The following is a 17,939-nucleotide window of genomic DNA, read 5'->3' on the forward strand; positions in this document are numbered from 1 at the left end:
CACAATGGACCGATAAAAAGTCTGCATCACTGCAGACGCCGCACTGATCCGCCTGTCAATCTCCCGTTCCATTCTTCCCTCACTCGTGAACAAGACCGCAAGATACTTGAACTCCTCCACTTGGGGCAGGATCTCATCCCCGACCTGGAGAGGGCACGCCACCCTTTTCTGACGGAAGACCATGGTCTCAGATTTGGAGGTGCTGATTCTCATCCCAGCCGCTTCACACTCGGCTGCGAACCGCTCCAGTGAGAGTTGGAGATCACGACTTGATGAAGCCAACCGAACCACATCGTCTGCAAAAAGCAATACTGAGGCCCCCAAACCGAACCTCATTTACGCCTCGGCTGCACCGAGAATTTCTGTCCTTAAAAGTTATGAACAGACTCGGTGAAAAAGGGCAGCCTTGGCGGAGTCCAACCCTCACCGGAAACGAGTCCGACTTACTACCAGCAATGCGGCGCAAACTCTGACACTGTTCGTACAGTGACCGAACAGCCCGTATCAGGGGGTTCGGTACCCCATACTCCCGAAGCAACCCCACAGGACTCCCCAAGGGACACGGTCGAACCCCTTCTCCAAGTCCACAAAACACAGGTAGACTGGTTAGGCGAGCTCCCATGCACCCTCAAGGACCCTGTCAAGGGTGGAGAGCTGGTCCACTGTTCCACGGCCTGGACAAAAACCACACTGCTCCTCCTGAATCAGAGATTTGACTTCCCGACGGAACCTCCTCTCCAGCACGCCTGAATAGACCTTACCAGGGAGGCTGAGGAGTGTGATGCCCCTGTAGTTGGAACACACCCTCCGGTCCCACCAACCCAGTATGCCAATCCAGAGGCACTGTCCCCGATGTCCACGCGATATTGCAAAGACTTGTCAACCAGGACAGCCCCACAACATCCAGAGCGTTTCGGAACTCCGGGCGAATCTCATCCACCCCCCGGGGCCCTGCCACCGAGGAGCTTTTTAACCACCTCGGTGACCTCAACCCCAGGAGAGCCCGCCGCAGAGAACCCAGACTCTGCTTCCTCATGGGAAGGCGTGTCGGTGGAATTCAGGAGATCTTCGAAGTATTCTCGCCACCGACTCACAACGTCCCAAGTCGAAGTCAGCGGTGCCCATCCTCACTATACAGTGTTGGTGGTGCACTGCTTCCACCTCCTGAGACGCCAGATGGTGGACCAGAATTCCCTTAAAGCCGTCCGGAAGTCGTTCTCCATGGCCTCACCACAACTCCTCCCATGTCTGAGTTTTTGCCTAAGCGTCCACCAAAGCTGCATTCCACTTGGCCAGCCGGTACCCATCAGCTGCCTCAGGAGTCCCACATGCCAAAAAGGCCCAGTAGGACTCCTTCTTCAGCTTGACGGCATCCCTCATCGCTGGTGTCCACCAACGGGTTCGGGGATTTCCGCCACGACGGGCACCTACTACCTTATGGCCACAGCTCTGGTCGGCCACCTCGGCCACCACCCAGTTCACACTGCAATCACAATTAATAAACACAATTATTCATTGATTTTGAAATTTATTATTTATTTAACTACCAAAATTCAAATCTAAATATATCTTAAAAGAACATCCAGAAAATAAATTGGTAAAAAGTAAAATAATATCAATAAAATTGACATTAAAAACTAATAAAAACAAGTACAGCCATAGACAAAAACATTGGCATGCCTGGGGTGACTGTATTGTCTATTGTATATATTTGTCAAAAAATAAATAAAATTAAATATTGTGGCACCTAGCATACAGAAATAATGTTAATCCTATTCTGTGCCGTCATCTAATGCTAATTTTAGCGAGCCCGTCAATAGGGCTTCCATTGACTGTTAGCATTAAAGCTATAATCCACAACTTTTTTTGTTTAAAAAAAACACAAACAGTCATTTTCACCCAAGCCACAACTAGAGGAGATGACAATGATGACGAAGCCAATCAGCTCTTCTAACATTTTGCTATATTAGTCAGTATCTTATTTTGTATATTTAGTGAATGCCCTATTCAATCCCTCACTGGCCCAGCACAGAAATGACTCATGTCCTTCAAAACATGGTAAAAATGTTGTATAATCACATATAAAGGGTGTTACATGCATTGCCTATGTCATATTGAAGCGACAGCGCTGTGCTTTTGTTGTATTGCAGAAATTGATTGGGGGGGCAAAAGTTACATACTATAGCTTTTAAGATGGTGATTTCTAAAACGATGTGTGTCTTGTATTTTAATATACAATGTGTGTAATTTTTTGTTGTGCATTTAGTTTTACAAGTTAACTCCAACTGGAGTGTCAATAAACATCTTAAAGTACACTCAGGGAGGGCAGAATAACGTGTGTCACACGCTACATCACAGGGTGCATTCAAGGTACATGTATAATGCAGGAACTGGCACAACCACCGCTGCAGCAAATTAATCGTTTTTCTTCGATTATAATGTTTTTATAATCCGAGAAGCCAAAATCAAGATTAAATTTAAATTACTCGCCCAACCCTACTTAGGGAGTATTTTTGTTTGGTGTTGTGTCCATACACATACACGCAGTAGTATAGTGTATGAACTGCTGCTTCCATGAGTCAAAATGCTATTATTGTCTTTATGGGTACTAGCTTTTTCTATGTGACACGTTATGAAGACACCTGGGAACTGTTTTAAATTGTGAAATTGTCTCCTTTAAGGATTCTAATGAGAATGTGGAAGCTGTGAAAACCCAACCTGCAAAAAGACTAAAAACACAAACATTGCAAAACTTTATATACCCTGCTTTTACTTAAAAATATGTCAAGTAAATGAACACTAGAAGGAGTGGTTTTACCTCTGCAGGCACTGACCACCGCGTCGAGGGACTCCCGACAGCTTGGCGACACCTTCAGACCCTCGATGGTGCTGACCAGAGGAACCATGCCCAGGCCATTAAGGGGCGTGTCCAGGATGGCAGACATTAGTTCTCCCTGTAAACATTGGTCGGAGGGAAGCTTACATTACTGATGTTTACTGTCACGTGCAACGTGTCACGCAGAACGTACACAGATGCACACGTGCCACACAGGCTAATTAAGTTACGGGAACGTGGAGCTTTTTAGCAGGCGGCAAGTGGCCACGGTGACTCCCATCCCTTGCAGCCAACCACAGAACACTTACACAGCGAGTAGGGAGTCATCTTACCACAGGGGGATCGAACAGGGTACTGAGATCGGCGAAGCTCGATAGGAAGCGTGTCAACGGTGTCTCCATGGGCTCCAGCAGGATGATGGAGGAGTTGGAAACAACATTTTTAAGCAACTTCTTCTGTGACGCTGCAAAGACAGGTTCAAAAATAATACACAGCTGCAATGACACTCAATAGAACCAAAACCCTTCAACCACGGTTGAAAAATCCTAATCAAGAGTCACGCATTCAGGTATAATATGTACACCGAGTTTGAACCCTGAATTTAACTCTGCTCATATGATGCCTTTGCCATTGAAGTTAAGACTAAAAGACTAAGACTAAAGGCTTCTTTACACTCGGGTGGACGGTGACCGCGCTGACATCATTGCGGCTATCCCACGCGCAGTTTGCCTTTATACTCGAGCGCAGTTTTGAAAATGTACTGCAGTTCTCATCCAAGTCGGAGGTGTCTCTACGGCTGGTATTGGCTAGGACACCAGGGTGGAGTTTCCTCTGCATTTTTTGGCCATTTCCGGTAGGTGTTTTTCACTTTCCATTCCGGAACAAGGAACAAAGCAACAACAATGGCGACCGTGGAACAGTCAGTGTCTGCGAGAACAAATGGACCGAGATGACCAGATGATACGTTTAATTATGCTGCAAAATCGATCAAAAAGGCAGCGGCGTAGGTGGTATGTGGAATCAAGGGGAACGCTGAGTACGTCATCACAGCATGTGACCAAAACAGACCAATCACGAGAGATGATCTCCGCGGCATTCTACGCTCTGCAACAATTTTTGCCGTGCGCGTGAAGTGATGCATAGGGGCACAATGAGTCAGTCACGTGATGCAAAATGGGTGCTGTTGGCCGCGCGGGACTATAAAGAGGCTTTAAGGATTATTAATTTTGTTTTAGATTACAATTAATGAACTTGTTTGTTTATATTAGTTTATTTACACTTCAAAGTTCAAATGTATTTTTTTTAACAAAACTCTCTCTATGATGGTGTCAGTTTGATCCTGGAACAGATTATATTTCCTTTATTTCCTATGGAAAAAAACTGTTTAAAAATTTGAACAAATTGAGGGTTAAACAGCATTTTTTTCAGGTAATGCAGCTGCATATTTATAGAAGCAGTGACCACGAGGACAACAACATAGTGCCAAGGATCCAGCTCCTTTACCGGGTGGTAGGTAATTGCACAGAATGTCTGTAGCCGCACTCTTGTGGTCTCTGCTGTCATCGCAGCCCTCCGTAGCTGTGATGGTCAGCGGACAATGTGAGGCGGGAGAGAAGAGTGGATACGACTGCTGGCCCTCCTCAATGGTGAAGCCCATAACTTCCACGCGTCCATACAAGCAAGTCAGAAAACACTTCCCGCGGAAACACAGGGCCTGAAAGAACACAGGCCAATATGTGACAAAATGTAAAATTGACGCGATGTTAAGATGCCCCGAAGCATACCTGTCCCTTCTGCATGACTAGCACTGCGTGCTTCCTCTGATCGTCCCTCTCTGCACACTGATGGAGTGACTTTCCATCTAGTCGACATGTATGCGGATCCTCCCTGGTACCTTGCGTCTTTAGCCCATTCACTAGGATGGACTGGGAGTACTCCTTCCAGTCCTGAAACTCATCGGAATCCATGTCCCCATTGGTGAAGGACTTTGTCTGAGGAACAGTCTTCCCGGACACAGACTTTGTTTTGTTCTTCAGTCTCTTCACGTTGGGCTTCTTCTTCACGGTCTCCTTGATTATCCTGACCATGACAGGACTGGAGTTGAGGTCAGAGGAGCTGCTGGGAGGCCTGCACCTTTTACCCCTCACGTCCTTCCACTTCTGAGACGTCGCACTGCCCTTTGAATGGCTGCCTCTCTTAGCCTTCATTATGTGGATGAGTGGCTGTTTGGTGGATCAGCACTACAGTGAAGCATATTAAATATTATTTTCAAATAAAATGCAACCGCACGGATATTTAGAAGATTAAAAAATATATATATTCCGGTTTAGCGTTTTCATACCATTGAGATTTAGATCAATTTACCTTCAAACAGGAACCGCAGGCATAGGCAAAGGGAAATTAGCGGGGCTCGCTAACTTTGCATCGCCAGCGAATGTTCTTCGCACGCGAAAAAAAATAAAAACCAAAAACCCTGCAACTACGTTAAAATCAAAATGCACACATGTATAAGTTGCTCAGAACTCCCCCTCGACTACAAACCCTCTTCAAATGGTTTATAACGAGTCGTCTGTTCCCAAAGTATTGGTTAGCCACCTAGCTAACATGTGGACCAGGGAGCCACAACAGACGACTTGCTGTGGCCAAGAATGTTCCCGGACTAATATTATTTACAGGATGTGATTTTAGAAACGCAACCCTGATATTTGCTTTAGTCGTATCGTGGTAGGAATATGCCAAAGTACAATTCTGATAGAAGCGCTCACTTTGTTGATATAAGATTTTATAGTCTGTCAGTCTATACTGGTGGGCAACCATTAAACTGACCTATTCAGGAGTTCAGTTGTGAGAAACGTCACATCCGCTTTCTTTTAGGGGCCTACAAGAAGCAAAACAGGGTAGATGAATGGCGCTACTTTTGCGCTTTTACTCCAAACACAAGATACACTGCCTCAGCAGCATTAGCGGGTGCGGATTTTTGTTGGAATATTTACAGGTCGGCGTTAAATTTCATCAGTCTTGTGGTAAGTCTTTAAAAGCAGCTGCCGCGTAGCAGCCATGCTAAGGGAGCGTCTTGAAAATACATGCTAGGACGTAAACGTCGAGGCGCTCAGGGTTTTGCACGACACTATTTTTTTCTAATAGTTGGCATACTACTAGTTTTTTTCACCGTAAGTAAGGTTGCTTACTTTGTTAGTTTTAGAAGTTTAATTTTTGAATATTTTTTTTTTATTTCCTAAAAGTTGTAGATAAGATGGAAATAACTGCTATCCCATTGGGTATCCTTCAATCGTTTACGACTGTAAATTTACAGTCATATAGGATACTAACGTGGAATATTCAGCGTTAGTCAAAGTATGGCCAGCTCCGTTCTTTGTTCTGGACTGCTGTGCATATACATTTGCATTATCAAGACTCCTATAGTATTTTTTTTCATTTAGACATTTTTGTCCCTAGAATAACTTAAAATATATTAATTCATTTTTATATTCATTTATCAAAATAACTAATAGGTCAAGTGTAGAGGTGAAAAAATTAATTGGTTAATCAACAACTAATTGATTGTCAAATTAATTGACAACTATTTTGATAATTGATTAATCATTTAGAGATCTTTAATTTAAATTGTCAAAATCCTTGAAATTTCAACCGCTCAACAGTAATTGTTCTTCGATCTCTGTAGTCCTCCATTAAAGCAGACCGATTATCTTTGTGTTAAGTCAATCACATTTCAAGATGAATTTTCACACAAAATTTGAATGTGATTCAAATAAAACAGTGGATACAGAGGATAGATGCATATGATCCAAATACCAATAAAATTGGCAATTATATTGATCCAATTTGCTGGGTTTTGTCAACCACACGTTAACCCTTGTTGAGATTAAAAAAAAAAAAAAAAAAAAAGTCAGGTAATGACCAGACCAAAACAGCAGAAAAGAGAGAAATAGAAAATGTAAATTTCCTTATACAATAATATGGAGTAACTGGAGTTTGATTCGACGCAATTAAAAATGCATGCATATTATTGAATTCTTAATTCATTTTGTGCAATGTTGAAATTCTCTTCTCTGCATACAGCAGCGCTTTCTAAATTCAACTGTTGCATTCAGCTTTACAGATGCCATATCTGTCTGCAGATGGCATGTGCTGTGGCAATGACGTCGACTGTGACACATGGTAGGTATCCAATGTCATGATTGGAACTTTCAAAAGTTCACATTATTTGGCGTGGAATTAAACTCACGCCACCTGCATGAAAGGTAGCAGCATGTACCACTGCGCTACGACAAGTGAACAAGTGGTTACCAAGTCTGCCTCACAGTTCTGAGATTCAGGGTTTGAATCTGCTCTGGCCTACCTGTGTGGAGTTTACATTTTCTCACTGTGCTTGTGTGAGTTTTCTCTGGGTACTCTGACTTCCTCCCACATTCCAAAAATTTTCATGTTAATTATGTTACTTGAAGACACTATCTTTGTGAATGTGAGTGTGAACGGTTTGTCTCTGTCCTATGATTGGCTCGCGACCAGTCCGGGTGTATTCTTCTCCCCCAAAGTCAATTTGGATAGACTCCACCTCATCCGCATTCCTAATGAATACAATTGCTGTAGAAAATGGATGTCTGGATGTATTTAATGACCTTATAAGAGTGTTTCATGTCATAAGTTGCATCCTACATTGTGTTTTTGTTCCGTTTCAGTGGAGATGCGTGCCGCTGAGCATGCACAGCGTGTCCTGTCAACTTTAAACCAGCAGAGAGCAGCGGGGAGCTTTTGTGACGCCCTGCTCAAAGTGACCGACGGGGTTGTCTACGCTGCCCATCGCAGCGTCCTGGCCTGCTTCAGTCAAATCTTCCAGAATGACAACATGGCCACCGCTTCACCCAACGTGGAGTTTTGCCTTCAAGAGTGCTCCAGCGAGGGCCTAGAGCTGCTGTTGGACTTTGTCTACACCGGGGAACTGAAGCTGGATCCAAGCGTCTTGGACAAGGTGCAGAGTGCAGCGTCCAGTTTGTGTGTCCCTGAAGCGCTCGCAATGTGTCACCACTTCAGGGACAAACCCAGGGACGTGGTCCCTCTTCTCAAGCGAGGGCGAGGCAGACCGAGAAAGACAAATTCTGAGGTTTTCTCCATCTCAGGTGATGAGCCAAACAAACTGACAGTGGCTAAAGAGCAGTCCGTTTTGGAGGGGGTCGTAGGTGGCGTGAGGGTCCCCGCCACCGCGACCACCCGCTCGGGCCGAGTGGTCAAAGGGCCCAGACGGATGATCTCTGATGAAGACACTGCATGTGATGTCGTGGGCAGCGAGGGAGCCCCGCCTCATTTTTCAGAGCGAGAACATGCTGAAGACGAGGATCAGAACACTGAGCAGCCAACAGGTCAAACACAGGTACAAAGCAAGAATTGATGATGTTTGATGATTTCAGGCTTTTAGAGCAGCGACTCTGAGCAGGGCCCATTTCAGATTTTATAGTCTGTAGTCCATGGCCATTCTAAATCTCTGAAAAATATGATGCAAAGAAATCTTTTAGTAAATATTGTGTGTATCTGTGGGTTAAATGTTTAAATAGTTATTTATTTATTTTTAATAATCTGAGGTTTTATTAGTTATTAGAATTGCATGGCAGGCCAGATGCATTTTAATAAATTGAGACACTTTGACTTTGGTGGGGGCAGCCTGGGTTCAGTTCCTACTCAGTGACAGTGTGAATGTGAGTGAGAATGGTTGTCCGTGTCTATATGTGCCCTGCGATTGGCTGGCGACCAGTTATGGGTGTACCCCGCCTCTCACCTGAAGATAGCTGGGATAGGCTGCAACACGTCCGGGACCCTAGTGTGGAAACGCAGTTTGGAAAATGGAAGGATGGGTTCATTTGAGGATTTCAATTCCAAAAGTGGAACACTGCATTACCTTTCAGAAGGGCAACACAACTTTAACGACTTACCTAATTTCAATGATTTCTTGAGGTAGTGAAGTTTAGATTTTTCATTAGATAAAATCATCAAATTGATCCATCCACCCATTCCATTTTCCATATTGCTTATCCTCACTAGGGTCGCGGGCGTGCTGGAGCCCATCCCAGTTGACTCTGGGCAAGAGGCCGGGTACACCTTGAACTGGTCGCCAGCCATTCGCAGGGCACATAGAAACAAATGACCATTCACACGTATATTCACACTTATGGGCAATTTAGAGTCTTCAATAAACCTACCACGCATGTTTTTGGGATGTGGGAGGAAACCAGAGTACCCGCACGCTGACGACCCTCCTTTCCCTGCCGATGGAGGCGGCGCAAGGAACGAGTTTCTCCAAGAAGGACCATGGATGTGGTATTGTTATAATGTTCGAGACTGACTGAGGTGTTTGGATTAACACAGAAACTTTGCTTCACCTAAGGATATGCGACGCTAGCATGAAGGAAGCTAGCCTTTAAAAAGTGGGAGGCAAAAACATGAAAGGTTGTAATACCGACACTGTTTAACTGATTTGGTTGTAAATACTCTCAAATTAAAGCTAAAAGTCTGCAGCAAGCATATGTTGTTAGTTTCAATTTAGTTCTATTGATTTGGTGTTTAGAGCCCAAAAGATGTCAAGTGTGTTCATGTCCCAATGTTTATGGACATGACTGGAAGCAGACAGTATATCAATGCTGCTAGTAACATGAAGTTTATAGAGTGAACTGTATGGATAAACCAAGCTCATTCAGGTATGACCAGTAGACCTTTGTTGAGCCAAAGCACCTATTTTAATACATTTGAAAAAAATATCAAATATTATCATACAAATATCATAAAATGTATGAATACGGAAATCTTGTCGAGTTTAGTCACAAATGTACTTTACTCTGTGTAAAATCTGGGCTTGTTTAGTAGAACAAAAAGATGATCTATTTGCAGGGAGCCAACTTGGTCTGTTGTATGACTAGGAACACATGGATGGATGGATGAATTAATTTTCTGAAGAGTCAACGTAAACCCAACCGAAAACCGTCACCACAAAACTGAGAAAACCCACGCGGGCACGGGGAGGACATGCAAACTCCACACAGGCGGGGCCGGGGATTGAACCCCGGTCCTCAGAACTGTGAGGCTGACGCTCTAACGAAATAAAAATAAAAATGTAAATTAAAAAAATAACTGGAAAATAATTTTGTGGTCACAAAAGTAATTAAAAACAACACATTTTTGTGAAATGTCCTTCGTTTTCGTCTTTGTCCAATTATCTCATACATAAGCCTATTTGGTCGTTATAAAATGCATTTATTTTGACTCTTCTGTTTTTTTCTTTTTTTTGTTCATCTGTCCTAACTGAATATATATTTTTTACAATCGTGTCTGTGTTGAGTTTTTATTACACAATACTTATTGTGACCTTTAACAACTACATTAAACCCAAGTATTTTCAAAACATAAAGACTAATAAAACCTAGCAAAACCTCTGTAAAAGTAACTGAATTTGACAAACAAAAGCTCAAAACAAACTAAATACGAAATCTAACAGAAAATCCAAAACAATTATAACCTCAGGATCAGCTATTAAGAATAAGTCTCTCTTTTGCCCACTTGCAGATTAACAAACTGCCGAGCCACATTAATGACACAGGGACAGTTGAGGACGAAACCGACTCGTTGGAGAGGACCATCTGCGACTCTGATGAGGAGTACATTCCCACCCACAAGTCCAGTCCCGCGGCAGCATCTCCGCCGATTTCTCGACGATGTCGGCGCAGTTCGCACAAGAGTGGCCATGGCGAAACGGCGGAGGGAGAATCCTCTGTGCGCTGTCCAGTCTGTCACAAAGTCTTCAAGAGCAAATATTACCTCAAAGTGCACAACAGGTAGGCGCTGGTCCCCAAATCCTCTCTTGTTGGTACCGAAAGCAATTTTTGTCTAATGTTATTTTTTGTGCTTCAAAGACGTCATACTGGCGAGAAACCGTTTGGTTGCCATAAATGTGGAAAGCACTACTTCAGAAAAGAGAATCTTTTAATTCATGAGCTCAGGCACTGTACTGCAACACAGGTGAGGACAACAATTGCTCTTATTGTTTTATCATCACCACATTTACCATCATCTGTGCAGTCATCCAGAAAACATCTAACAAGGCCCATCAGTACGAAACATTACCATTTCTTTGGTCTGCTGCATGTCCCCAATGCAAGCAGACTGTAACCAACATACACTACTCACAAAACGAAGTTTGAAGTTTTTAATGCAGATGTCCAACTAGTCAATGTTTCAGTACTTCTTCCATGACTTGCTATTCGCTAACAAGGAGCTGAATGACAAAATTCACAACAGACATTTGGTCCATGAGAATTTCCAAGGACCTCCACTTCTATGCCTTTCTGTCACTTCAATTCAATTCTCCCTGTATCTCTGTTGCAACCTGTTAATGGCACTCTGTGACCACACCCCTCTGAGAACATCCTGTGTGAAGCCTCACAATGGTGATGTACTGTTAATCAATTGTTAAGTGTCATCTTGTTCTCATGATGTCAAAGTGTGAACCGCATGATGAAGAGGAGTGTTAAAAAAACAATTCTCATTGAACCAGAAAATGTTTTGGTCCATTCATGGAACAAATACCTGTTGTAAATTTTGCCGTTCAGCACCTTGTTTGCGTTTAATTGGAGAATTATGTTACATTTCTGCTACTCGCTCCAGACATTCACGTGTCGGACGTGCTCGTCGTCATTTAAAGACAAAGAGGAGCTGCGTGCGCATGTCGTCTCCCATGTCGAACAGATGCCCTACAAGGTAGCGCCAACGCCAGAGTGACATGAACCCGTGTGGTAAAGAGAAAGCTCATATTTGACATGTTGTTTTTATTCCTCAGTGTTCACAGTGTGCTGAACAATTCATGTACAAGAAACACCTGATGTGTCACATGATGAAGGTCCATGGCTACCCCAAACCACATGCTGTGAGTTGATCGCTCCGGTTGAATAATAATTGCATTCAAATGAAAGGCCTAGCGATACTTTTAAAGTCATATGTACATTGAACCCCCACAATTTGATGAACCAAAAAGGGTTGTAATTACTTATAGAGGGCACAGGATGGCAGCAAAGCAGTTTTTTTTTTTTTTTTCAATTAGACAAGGCTATGGCTGGACAAAATGAAGCTTCGTTTCCCAGTTCAACAAGATGCTGTACTTATTTGGCACAAAGATTCTACCAGATTGCGGCAAAGCAATATTTTAATTTTTGTTTAAATATTTTATATTAGACATGGCTTTGATCTGAGCGAAAAACAGCAATTAAATGAGTTGGTTTTTTTTTCAGTTAATAACGGAGGCTACGTTCCCGATTCGCAAATGCCGAAATGCGAATAAGCGAGGGTTCACTCTTCTCATTTGGTTAGACGAGTGCCATGGGGAATTATCCAATTTCACTTAATTGGTCCCAAAATAATTTATTCACTCTAAATAGTGTATCTTTGTTCATCTATTGAAACAGAACAATTAAATGCTCTTCCACCCGATGGCAGGAGGTACATAATTGGCCTGTGTATCCACTTTTTTTGTAACCTTTGTTTGTGTGATGGACCGTGATATTATTTTCTCATATAAAATATGTCCCTTGGCTGAATAAAGTTTGGGAAACACTGTAGTAGAGAAGAGACCTCCACCAATCAATCCTGATTTGGATGTCCACCAAACTATATACATTCATAGATTATCACTTCCTGCATACTGTATGTCTGAAGTTTGTTTTAAGTTTGTAATCCGCACAAAAAACATGTTAAAAAAAACACCCACTGTACATCTAAACTACAGAGAAAGCATAGACGATTAAATATGGCCTAATATGGTACATTAGAGGAATGCCCATCATTAACTCTGCAAAAGAGCTCACGCCGGCAGCCAGTAGGGTAATGTAGAGGTTACCCTCAGTTAACTGTACGGGGAATGAGTCAGCCCAGGCCAATTAAACACTATGTAACGTTTAATACTGTATTTATTTATCAATTCATTGTTTACGTCTGGCGTCACTGAATTTGGTGCAGACAGCGAGGGTTCCGTTCCCACTCAGTGATTGTGGGATTGTGCGTGTCAATGAGCTGTCTCCATATGTGCCCTGAGATTGACAGGCGACCAATTCAGGGAGTAGTTCGCCTTTTGCCCTAAATCAGCTAGGATAAGCTCCAGCTCACCTGCCACCCTGAACAGGATAAGCGGTCATGAAAACGGATGGATGTTCACAAGTGTTAGCATGTGCTAATTATTGGTCTGGTTTCTGCCTCCAAGGAAATGCGAAAGCAGACATGTTTTGTAACGAAACAATGAAAAACATTGTTTTCTTTCTTATGACTACTGCAAAGCAAGTTGAAGATGTTTATTTGGTGTACTCAGCTCTTTTGACAATGTGACACAAGACAGCTGTCTAGCTCTGAGGACACCATTCATGGAGGCTTTTCTCTGCTTAAAATGTGAGGCTGCTTACTAATGTTCATTTTCTTCCCTTTTCACGTTCTTCTCTTAACACCACTTGTTGAGGCTGCTCCATGTTTTTGAGCCAAAGAAAAAGTTTATTTGTGAATGTAGTGTTTTCGGGGTTGAAAAAAAAACAAGATGTTTCTGTCAGTGTCCACAGTGCCCGAAAACCTTCTGGACCCGCTATGAGCTGCGAGTGCATGAAGCCTCCAAACACCGCGGGGAAAAGCCGTTTGTGTGCGAGGAGTGTGGCCATCGAGCGTCCAGTCGCAATGGCCTGCAGATGCACATCAAAGCTATCCACAGGTAACACCAGGCTTTTTTCTAATTATTGTGTTAGATTGTGCATAAGTAGTGCGAGCCAAGGGAGGACTTGACGAGGGGCCCTAAAAGTGGTCCACTCAAGCCCCTCACTCTGACATGCCACTGTTACTGCAGTTCAACTTAACTGCACTTGCATGAAATCTGGTTGTTTTAGTTAAGATTATGCAAAAAAAATAGATTTTCACCAAATATATTTTAGTTCCCTATTAAGAGCCAACGTTCAATTTGGTAAATTCCGGTTAATTCCCATTAATTTCGATGGAAAGTTTCCAGTTTTGAAAAATCCTGGAATTTGTGAACAAATCTTTCTTCTTATTGTTTCTTTCTCACAGAAACGAGCGCCCCTTCCTTTGTAGCATTTGCGGCCACGCCTTCTCCCAGAAAAACAACCTCAACATGCACCTGCGCGTACATAGTGGCGAAAAACCATACCAGTGTCACCTGTGCGGCAAAACCTTCCGCACGCAAGGTAGCAGCCGTCCGACGGACGCCACGCCGGCCAGAATCTTTGGTTTTGCGCCAATAACTCCTGCTTTACTTTGACGACAGCTAGCCTCGAAAAACACCACCGGACGCACACGGGCGAGCGGCCGTTCCCCTGCGACGTGTGCGAGCAGCGCTTCACAGAGAAGGGCGCCCTCCTTCGCCACAAGGCTAGCAAGCACGAAGAGGGTCGCCCCCACTGCTGCCACATATGTAACAAGACTTTTAAAGGTAAGGACGCCGCCTCTGCTCAAGTGTTGTGAAAGACGAGCAAATCTTACTTCCGCCTGTATCCTTTACCAGCCAAAGAACAACTGCGGGTCCATCTGCGTCGCCATAAGGGTATGAGGAAGTTCGAGTGTGATGACTGTGGCTACAAGTTTACCCGACAGGTATGCTACAGCACGTGGCAAAAAGCAGAGCCCACTTGTGTTGGCAGGAGCGGCGCTACAAGTAGCGTCGTCACGTCACTGTTTTCAACCTCAAATAGCTTTTCGGTAGCGAAGCTACTTTCCTGGTCACATAACGCGGTAGTGTCCACAGAAGCTACATTTCTGGAGGCAGTTCTAAACCTTAAATGCATCCCTTCAATTTGACCTTAAGTACCAGTCTGACCTAGATTATATAGAAAAACATGTTCGCTAATTGTCAGGTAATGCTGCAGAATGGGATGGAAAGCACCCCAGCTGGAGGCAACTGCAGAAGAGGCAGAGATGTGGAAATGTTGTGAAGGACCATGGGCAATACCTTACCAAATTCATGTTACTTATTGACAGTGTTGGGAAGGTGTTCTTTGCTTCAACCTGGTCATTGTAGCGGTTTTTAAAGCGGGGGTCGAGTGTACATGCCAAACTTAAGAGCTCAATGCCACCTTTGTATTTTGTGTTCAGGTAGTCCAAAATGGTTTATTTGATAGTTTTGGTTAGCTCTGTGTCATCAGACTTAACTGCCACAACTGGTGTTGAACAATGACTGATCAGGTTTGAGGTAGGACACTGTGACAACTTTCTGACCTGAAAGTGCATCCGAAAACTCTGAACAGAGGACCAAGGGCTTTGCTACTGATTTTAGCACCTTACCTCACCGCTTTGCCAGGACCCAGCATATGACGCATGGCCTTCTCTTGTTCAACAAATCTCTCAATAATGCGCTGTTCTGGAGGCTGAAATGTGATTGTAAAAAAATAATCATAATCATAACAGCCACACACAGTACTCGTACCAGAAGCAGTGCAGTCAAGAGAAACGCTTTCTTTCCTAGGCACATCTGCGTCGACACGTTCAGATCCACAAGCGGACCGAAAACTACAACCCGCGACAGAGGAAACTGCGGAACGTGGTCGTGGATGAGCACGACGGAGGTCCGGGTGACTTTGACGCCACCAAACCAGGAGAGGCCACACCAGTCGCTGTGGAAGCGGTTGCTGGCGCATCCGCTGGCATGGGGTCCAGTTGCGTGGTGACAGTGGTGATCGAGTAGAGCACATCTTTGTACCGCAAACACAACTTTGGACATGGAAGAGAATCTCATTTATGTGCTGCTCTCCCTGCCAGAACCGCCTCTGATTGTCATATCATAGTTATTGTGCTCGTTCTCGCATCCGGGAATCCGAGGGTTTGTGAAAACTGGCAGAACGTTATTGGTCAACAAGGAGTTATACCATACCTGTCAAGTTTTGGATGTGAAAATAAGGGAATTTTTTTTCGGGATACGCATACATAATACTCATACTTAATTAGACTCAACTTATCTTTGATGATTTGTGCTGCCTTGTTTTTTCCTGCTGAGTATTTCCGTGCGATAGCACAGTCAGGGAACATCTCAGCTACACACTTGTTGAAGTCGTCACAGAAGGTGAAAGCAACGTTGTTTTTGGCAGACAGCATTGCCAGTTTAACCTCCGCCTTTATTACCTGGTCTGCCACGGTGGTATTTCTAATCACAAATGTTCCCATAGCCTGGACATGTTTCTATGCTTCTAGCCAGTGCAGCTGCTTAGTGCATGTGAGGCACTAAAATCCATGTTACAAATCGTACAAAATGCATGACTGTGCCCCATCTTGCTCTTTAGAAAATAAAATTCACTGTCGCATTTTTCTAAATATTTATAGAACCTGTTTTTTGGGCAGCAATGCCTTCTTTGTCACGCCCATCCATCTCTCTCATTTGTTTTTCGAGTTTGTTCCCGCTGTCGGCACTAACCTCGCAAGAACTGCCACCAGGCTACTGCAGGCGGCAGTTCTCGCGATGCGAGTGACAGTTCAGTTTGGAGAGTCCGAGGAATTTGTTTTTTTTTTTGTTTCCATTAAAATATGGGAGATTTATACTAATCCAGGAGGCCGGCGGGACAGAGGGGTATAATACGGTATTGTCCCGGCCAAAACAGGACACTTGACAGCTATGGGTTGTACTCCTTGATGAGAGCGACAACCCTGTCAGCCGAATCATTGCCACACTTCAGGCTGTGTGTTATTTCCTATGCAGTCTTAAAAGCATCTCAAGACTCCCACATATCAGGGTCAGCCTTGGGGAAAGTCTGTGGTTAAGCGTAAACATCTAAAGAAGTTTAGGGTGTTTTTTGTCACAGGCCGTGTCAAGAGATTTGATGGCGATTTGTATGTGTTTTGGGCCTTTTGGTGAACTGGCGACTCCTTCAACTCCCAACAATGGCTTGATTCATTTGGTGATGCAGGTAACTAACTACCAAACTGGTCCACAATAATCCATACATATTAACTGCATGGTCGAACAAGTCCAGTAATGCCATGAGCACACATTTTAGCGATTATACATTCTAGCAGAATTTATCACGATATGGGAAAACTCATAATTTGTATAGTATACATGTGTGAAAAGTCTTGAGCAACCTCTAAATTTTGATTGATAGAATTTTGCCCAAATGTTTTTTTTTTTTTAAATGTATTGAAACATATTGGTAAGGTGATGAACTTTTAAAGATTCAATAATAAGGACTGCCTCTGACCTCTTGCAAATGTCGCATCAAAGTGCAGACTGCAGCTGCATAATCACAAAAATTACAGTAAATGTAGGATGTAACAAAGCATTTTTGGTCACATTGATACAATGGGACTTCCAGTATATACTAGTTGATAAAAGAGGGAAAAAAAAGAGATACTTTGACAGAAATCTTGATTACCACATTTATACAAATGTTTTTCTGCCCACACCCATTAAAGGAAATCAGCTATGCCTGTTGCACCTAGGCAATAAGTGGTGCTACAAGCATGTTATAACTGGAAGGTCATTTTGGTTGAGCTGTAGCATGAATAAAGACAATCTGGGTGGACTAATGATGAACGGGAATAATATGTGTAGAATTGCCCATTTTGTCAGCGTGGTTTTATTTTGGGTATACAATGGGGCAAAAAAAGTATTTATTATAGTCAGCCACCAATTGTGCAAGTTCTCCCACTTAAAAACATGAGAGGCCTGCAATTTTCAAAAGTTGATCGCAATACTTTTTTCTATACCCTTTGTTCGCAATGACAGAGGTCAAACGTTTTCTGTTAAGTCTTCACACACTGTTGTTGGTATTTTGGCCCATTCCTCCATGCAGATCTCTAGAGCAGTGATTTTCCCCCCAATGTACACACAGCACCCCATATTGGCAAGGAAAAAAAGCAATTGTTGAAATGATTGCAGATGTATTAAAAAAGAAAAACTGAACTATCACACAGCCATAAGTATTCAGACCCTTTGCTCAGTATTTATTAGAAGCACCCTTTTGAGCTGATACAGCCATGAGTCTTTTTGGGAATGATGCAAGTTTTTCACACCTGGATTTGGGGATCCTCTCCAGTTGTCAGGTTGGATGGTGAATGTTGGTGGACAGCCATT

General features: G+C 43.3%; 2 protein-coding genes across 6 annotated transcripts in view; one reads left to right on the top strand and one right to left on the bottom strand.

Annotated features, from left to right (window-relative positions):
* nol9 (nucleolar protein 9) overlaps window positions 1-5,754 on the bottom strand; it is a 21,138-nt gene extending 15,384 nt beyond the window's left edge. The window contains exons 1-5 of one of the 2 annotated variants that reach the window (XM_061686250.1): window positions 5,201-5,754; window positions 4,621-5,076; window positions 4,340-4,550; window positions 3,169-3,299; window positions 2,819-2,954 (exon numbers count right to left, since the gene is read on the bottom strand). In XM_061686250.1, the coding sequence (XP_061542234.1) occupies window positions 2,819-2,954; window positions 3,169-3,299; window positions 4,340-4,550; window positions 4,621-5,043 (901 nt within the window). In that variant the 5' untranslated portion in view covers window positions 5,044-5,076; window positions 5,201-5,754. The remainder of the gene's footprint in view (window positions 1-2,818; window positions 2,955-3,168; window positions 3,300-4,339; window positions 4,551-4,620; window positions 5,077-5,200) is intronic. The other variant, XM_061686259.1, reaches the window with a different exon arrangement.
* Window positions 5,494-16,166, top strand: zbtb48 (zinc finger and BTB domain containing 48). Of its 4 annotated transcripts, none has more exons than XM_061686215.1 (12): window positions 5,494-5,859; window positions 6,917-7,015; window positions 7,537-8,225; window positions 10,406-10,674; window positions 10,753-10,858; window positions 11,504-11,596; window positions 11,676-11,762; window positions 13,426-13,580; window positions 13,931-14,067; window positions 14,148-14,312; window positions 14,385-14,473; window positions 15,342-16,166. In XM_061686215.1, exons 1-12 carry the CDS (start codon window positions 5,742-5,744, stop codon window positions 15,558-15,560), a joined length of 2,226 nt encoding a protein of 741 aa, XP_061542199.1. In that variant the 5' UTR covers window positions 5,494-5,741; the 3' UTR covers window positions 15,561-16,166. The 4 variants fall into 4 exon arrangements, with proteins under 4 accessions (XP_061542199.1, XP_061542205.1, XP_061542213.1 ...); XM_061686229.1 differs by having other exon boundaries at window positions 5,777-5,859; window positions 6,949-7,015; XM_061686238.1 differs by having other exon boundaries at window positions 5,782-5,859; window positions 6,976-7,015.
* The last annotated feature ends 1,773 nt before the right edge of the window (window positions 16,167-17,939 follow it).

This window comes from Phycodurus eques, chromosome 1 (assembly GCF_024500275.1).
Source record: "Phycodurus eques isolate BA_2022a chromosome 1, UOR_Pequ_1.1, whole genome shotgun sequence".
NCBI lineage: Eukaryota > Metazoa > Chordata > Actinopteri > Syngnathiformes > Syngnathidae > Phycodurus > Phycodurus eques.

Coding starts and splice junctions, on each gene's coding strand:
- zbtb48 (XM_061686215.1), top strand. CDS start 5,742: ATGGCGCTACTTTTGCGCTTTTACTCCAAACACAAGATACACTGCCTC. Junction 14,313..14,384: donor ATGTAACAAGACTTTTAAAG/GTAAGGACGCCG, acceptor ATCCTTTACCAG/CCAAAGAACAACTGCGGGTC. Junction 14,474..15,341: donor GCTACAAGTTTACCCGACAG/GTATGCTACAGC, acceptor TTTCTTTCCTAG/GCACATCTGCGTCGACACGT.